General features: G+C 37.5%; 1 protein-coding gene across 1 annotated transcript; it reads right to left on the reverse strand.

The window, feature by feature from the left end:
* Window positions 1-2,957: 2,957 nt before the first annotated feature.
* LOC148720109 (adenosine receptor A3-like) lies at window positions 2,958-4,388 on the reverse strand. Its single transcript, XM_088739404.1, has one exon. It carries the CDS (start codon window positions 4,046-4,048, stop codon window positions 3,206-3,208), a length of 843 nt encoding a protein of 280 aa, XP_088595530.1. The 5' UTR covers window positions 4,049-4,388; the 3' UTR covers window positions 2,958-3,205.
* Between the last annotated feature and the right edge of the window lie 1,457 nt (window positions 4,389-5,845).

The following is a 5,845-nucleotide window of genomic DNA, read 5'->3' on the forward strand; positions in this document are numbered from 1 at the left end:
CAAATAATTACTTTTGTCATATAAACTGCGGTGTTATACAAGGATTTCCGGCCCTAAGAAAAGCCACTCGCCTTTCGCACCAGTCTATCATGTTAACGAATTACTGGGAGAGCCTTCGTCAACCTCAGTTCAAGGTTTTGCCCAGATTATGGCTGCTAAAACACTTAAAAATTCGTAATTACATTTCTCGCGGTCGAGAAAGAAAATTGACATCTGGAAGATTTGCCACGAGCCGATTTTGGCTGTATACCTGAAAAGTATTTTTCTGTCGGTAAGGAAAAAGTCAACAACTGAGAATTCTGTAAATTTAAAGTTACGCTCATTATTTGTTTTCACAATGACTGAACGCATTTTTCATGTTGAGCTTTATCGCTAACGCTCCTTACGACTTTTTTCGGGGATTTTGGATCCAATTTCTTTCATTCATTAATAAGGACGACTTTTATTTCTCTTTTATTCAGACGCTTTTATTTATTTTGAGACTCAGCGTGGTCCCTTCTCCATGTGCTTCAAAGCAACTTGCTATCAATAGGGGCCCTGAGCACAGTTACATAAACGTCATATAAGTTGTATTAAGCTATTAAAATGATGTTAACACATGCATAATAATAAAATTTTTATGTCAAAAGTTAATGTTTATGCAATATATCATCATCTACAAAAACGATTTAAAACTAAACAATTGTGGTAATAAAAGATGTCTTCGTGATTTATGTTCTGACAGCAGATAAATGATACAGATCACTCTATCTAGTTACGCGCGAGTTAATCTTATTGATAGGAGTAAAATATTCTTTGAAATATTGATATATATATATATATATAGGAGAAACGGGTGATGTCCTGAGAAATAGAGTGACAGTCCACAAACAACAAATTAGAGACCCGCACACACATATGCTGGGAGTCAGCAAACATATTCATGAATGTGCTGCGGGATTGACCCCTCAGTTCACTATCTTTCAGTTTTAAAAGATTCTCGGCCCTTCTGAGGTCATGAGAAAGAACAAAGGAAGATTTTTTATTTCTAAATATAAACCCGTTCTTAATGATTTGAAATTACGCTAATTGCTCACGCGTGCTTCGACTTACAATAACCATTGTAGTTACAATTAGATCTGTGACGTAATAAGTCAATAAACACACTTTGCTATGCCTGAAGAGCCGCAACAGTGGTGAAACGCGTAGCGCAAAAGCAAAGAGAAAGAAAAAGAGGACTTTCGTTTTTCATTTATTTCAGTATATATATATATATATATATATATATTTATTTCAGTATATATATATATATACTGCATTGCGCATGCTCGCTAGTTTACTCTAGTTTGAGCACTCTGGCATGGCTTAGACGATACCACAAAGGTTGGGTCGTTTGGGGTGACCGTCTCGGTTCTCCCCCATCCTAGCATTAGTACTGCACTGATGTCGTCCGGCCGTTGCAGCACTGACCATTGCACTAAAGGGTCCGTGGCCGGGGGCGCCTGAAAAACAAAAACAAAAAAAAAAAAACAAACTGCACTGATGAGGCCCAGAAGGCCGAAACAGTACTGTCTGCAGTTAGTTATATATATATATATATATATATATATATATATAGGAAGTCTGCAAGTCGATTTTCGCGTGGAACAGTGCTCAATACGTTGAAGCAGAGCAGAATAAATATTATGAGAGGAAAAAAGGACGTAACTACATTTCCCGACAAGCCTGTTTCGTGAATCGCTTCACTCTGAAGCGATTCACGAAACAGGCTTGTCGGGAAATGTAGTTACGTCCTTTTTTCCTCTCATAATATTTATATATATATATATATATATATCCCGCTCAGGGCAAATTTTCTTTTCAAACACTTATTCTATTTAAGTACGATTACTTGGGGCGTACAGGGTCAGGGTTTCCCTCGTATACAGAATTTATATATATATATAAATAGAGAGAGATTTCTTTACAAGGTGATAGATATGTTCTTGGCGTCTTTCTCCCAGCGCAGGCCACTTGAGAATGTCCATTGTGGGATTGTTGCGAGTCGTTGTGGTAACAATTCTATCTGTACTCTACTGCAAAGCCTGTAATGCTTAGCTATTTTCCTTGCCGCAGCAACCCCACACAGTATCACAGTAATCTAATGTTTATCTAATTATTAACAAGATGTAGGCAATATTGGCACTCTGAGTCGTCCAATTACGGTGAAGAAGGCCTGACATTCCTACGCGCTTGCCCGCCTTAGAAATCATTTTCTTTTCATGACTGTTACACGTTTAAATAAGTTAACTTGTGAACCATCAATATGTATATCAAAAGAGTTTGCACCAGAAAACCTTAGGGCGGACCCAAAATGCATTGCTTCAGTTTTTGAGACATCAACAGACTATTACAAGAAAAGGCAACGTTCAATTTTTTTACAGTTCTTCAATGAGCTTCATTTTATGTTGTTTTTTTTTTTAGCTTCATTTTGTACAGTTCCTCTTTGAGCTTCTTCAACCTAACCCTAACCTTTACCCATCACAGCAGAAGACCATAGAATAAGATCTAATTTTCCAGCTCTAGTTTTTGTACTAAATTTTAAAAAATCAAGTCAATCAAGTTGTAACTCCATGTTTTGACAACAGATTGTGATGTCAGAATAAAAACGAACAGTAAATGAGAATTTCTGTTCTGTGACTCCTTTGTTCGTGCTTAGTCCTCAACATAGTGGTATCAACAGATAGTTTTAGCTGTTTTATGGACCGGTATTTATTCACGGAGACCTAGCGCACCTAAGAGTCGAGTTTGTGTATCACTATGTTCGACTGTTTTCAGTCTCGTCCTTTCGTAGTACCCTCTTAGTGCATTTGTAATCATATAAAAAATGAAAATTGTACTTTTTCGGTAATCTTGACAATTTTCTACACAAACTAGCAACTTCAACCAAAATAGAATCGCGAAAAACAGGAAAAAGAAAAGAAAAAAAGCCGGGGAAATAAATTGTAAAAAAGATCTAATGTACGTATAGATGGACTGATAAGTAATAAATTACACAACGCCAGCAGGTTGTCCTGCGGTGTTTGTTTAGTTTTATGCGCGCGCTCATACGAGTGACGCCTGACTGTTTTCTCTCCATTGTGTGTCTTCCATCTTGTTTCGCCGTGTATAAATAAAGCGTATTCGTTGTGTAGTTCGCGTTACTTACTGGCGCAATGTTCTGTTTTGATGATTGGCATTAAGCCTCTCAAAAACTATTTCGAAGTATGCTCATGATAGATTGTCGAACATCCTTCATTCTCCAGCAATAAATGATAGGATTCAGCAACGAATTAATGAACATTAATGTTTGAGGCCAGCTTTGCCAATTTGGACGGTCCTTAGATATTTCCATTATAATACTAGCATAATATGGCAGATAACAAGCTAAAAACACAAAATATACGTAAAATGTGCTGACCGCAGATTTGCTTAGCCTCGTGGCATTTGCTAATTCACCATTCTGTGCTGCTTGTTGTACCTGTAAAGCTTTAATGTGGTTTGCATGGCGTCTTACTGCAAAATAAAGTCTGAAGCTTATAACAGTTATTACAATGAAGCAAAGACCCCAAACGATGATTTCGATGATTTTAGGTTTCTTTGTCATTTCATAGATCAGAAAGCAAAAGAATGAAATAAGAGCACTGACCACCCATGCTAAAATTGCCACACCAAGAACGCGCTTGTTAGTCACAAGTTCCTGATATCTGAGATGAAGATGAACCGCCAGGAATCTGTCCAGACTCAGAGCCATAATACCGAGGAATGAAGCGTTAACGAATGCAACTTGGATGAACCAGAATACTGTTTCTGCTGTTTCCTTCGAAATTTTCAACTTTACAATGAATATTGGCTGAACAATTAAACCAACAGCGACATCAGAAACGGCAAGACTCAGCAGCAATGTTTTCAAAGGTTTTGATAAAGAGGAATTTTTCCTTATGGCATGGATTGTTAAGCTGTTGAAAGCGATCGTTGTAAATGCTGAAAGGGCGTTCACAAAGGCAATAATAATGTACTCTGAAGTGGATGGGACTTCTGCGTTTGCCATTCTGCACTGAGTACAATTTATTGTACGGAAACGAAACTGCCTTCCGCGGTTCCAGACTAAATAAATTGATCTTAGAATACAACAGATGGTTAAAACGCATTCTCAATTCTTTTGCAGTTTAATTTATTAAGAAGCTGAGCATCCAGTTGTTGTCATCTGTTTTCTCTAAATATCAAACAATCCAGACTACTTTTTACTCTTGCGTATTTTAGGCACTATTTCCTACCAAATTAAAATTAAGGACATGATATTGAATGCGTTTAGCTAGTAAACTGAAATTTTAGGAAAATTTCGAATCCAAACAGTCTTGTTAAAGCTGAAAGCTTGTCAGTTTGAATATGCATGTGCGTGGTTAGAGCCAACGCCGAGTCAGATGTCTCAGCTATTTTGAGAGGAGACAGAATGAATTAAAGACTGACAGCGTGACATGTGAAGTAGTTCCTAAAATGAATAATATATAGAACTCAATGTGTTTCCATCAACTCAGTCATTTATTGCGATATCATCCCCCGTTTCGGTCGCAAGTCTTTATTTCCATTTTAGATTGGCGACGACACTGAAACAATATAAAATTGAAATATAAAAAAATAGCAAGCTAAGCCTGAGGAATGTTTTTCAATCGTCAAAACATGAAAGACGCTGTCCATAGGGAAAATCGAAATTAGACAGGCTAGTCCCACTTTCCAACTTTAATAACCAAACTATTTAAATAAAAGCCATTCAAAATTAATTCGTAAAAGAAGGCCGCTTTGCTGTCAAGATAAAAATAGAGCAATGAAAGAAAAACCGCGCCCTTTCGACTTGCCGACGAACGATACCGCTACGTTACGTTACGTTACGTTGACGACGGCATATGGTATTTCGAGGACGGGACTGGACTGTACTGGACTAGTAAAACGCGGACTAGTAAAGCGCGGACTAGTAAAGCGCGGACTAGTAAAACGGGGACTAGTAAAACGCGGACTAGTAAAACGCGGACTAGTAAAACGTGGACTAGTAAAACGCGGACTAGTAAAACGCGGACTAGTAAAACGCGGACTAGTAAAACACGGACTAGTAAAACGCGGACTAGTAAAACGCGGACTTAACAACAACAACAACAACAACAACAACAAAATTTCATACGAAGGCGATCACAAGACTTAATGGCGAGCCAATTTAGTGAGTGACAATACCTGTTTGACTTTTAAGCTGCAAATGGGTTTGACATGCGCCAGATATAAACGAATTTATAAGTTTAGGCTAAGAAAGAATTTATTCAGCACCAGTTCAAAATCCTAAAATACACTTTCGTCGTAAATTTCACGGCAGAAACGCAGGAATTCGATGAATAAAAGTCGCATTAAATCTCCTTGTGTCTAGGTAGAAAGAGTCTCATTGACTTCAGCTTTTCGGTGGAAGAAACACCGATTTACACACGCCATTACAGAAAACAAACAAACAGACTGACAACTCACGGCCAAAACACATATTTGCATTCACTTACAATTTGACTTTCCGTGAAAATTCAAAACGGAACAGAGATAAATCTTCGAAGATTAATCGTCGTTGGAAATAAAAAATACTTTTCGTAAGATCTCTGTTTTTCTCTTAACGAGAAAATCGTCGCATGATCAGTTAACACGTGTGTGATTGTCACACAAGTACTGCTGTTTCTTCAATAGCGTATGCTTCAATTGACAGGTGTCACATCGTGACAGTTACTTTTCAAAAAAATGTTTGAAAATTTGCTCGGAAGCCTTTTAACTATCTTTACACTGACAAATAAAAATATTTCGGCGAAAGCTTTCTCTTTAA

This window comes from Stylophora pistillata, chromosome 11, assembly GCF_964205215.1.
Source record: "Stylophora pistillata chromosome 11, jaStyPist1.2, whole genome shotgun sequence".
Lineage (NCBI taxonomy): Eukaryota > Metazoa > Cnidaria > Anthozoa > Scleractinia > Pocilloporidae > Stylophora > Stylophora pistillata.

Bases quoted from the DNA above. Each gene is read 5' to 3' on its own strand.
- LOC148720109 (XM_088739404.1), bottom strand. From the start codon at position 4,048: ATGGCAAACGCAGAAGTCCCATCCACTTCAGAGTACATTATTATTGCC.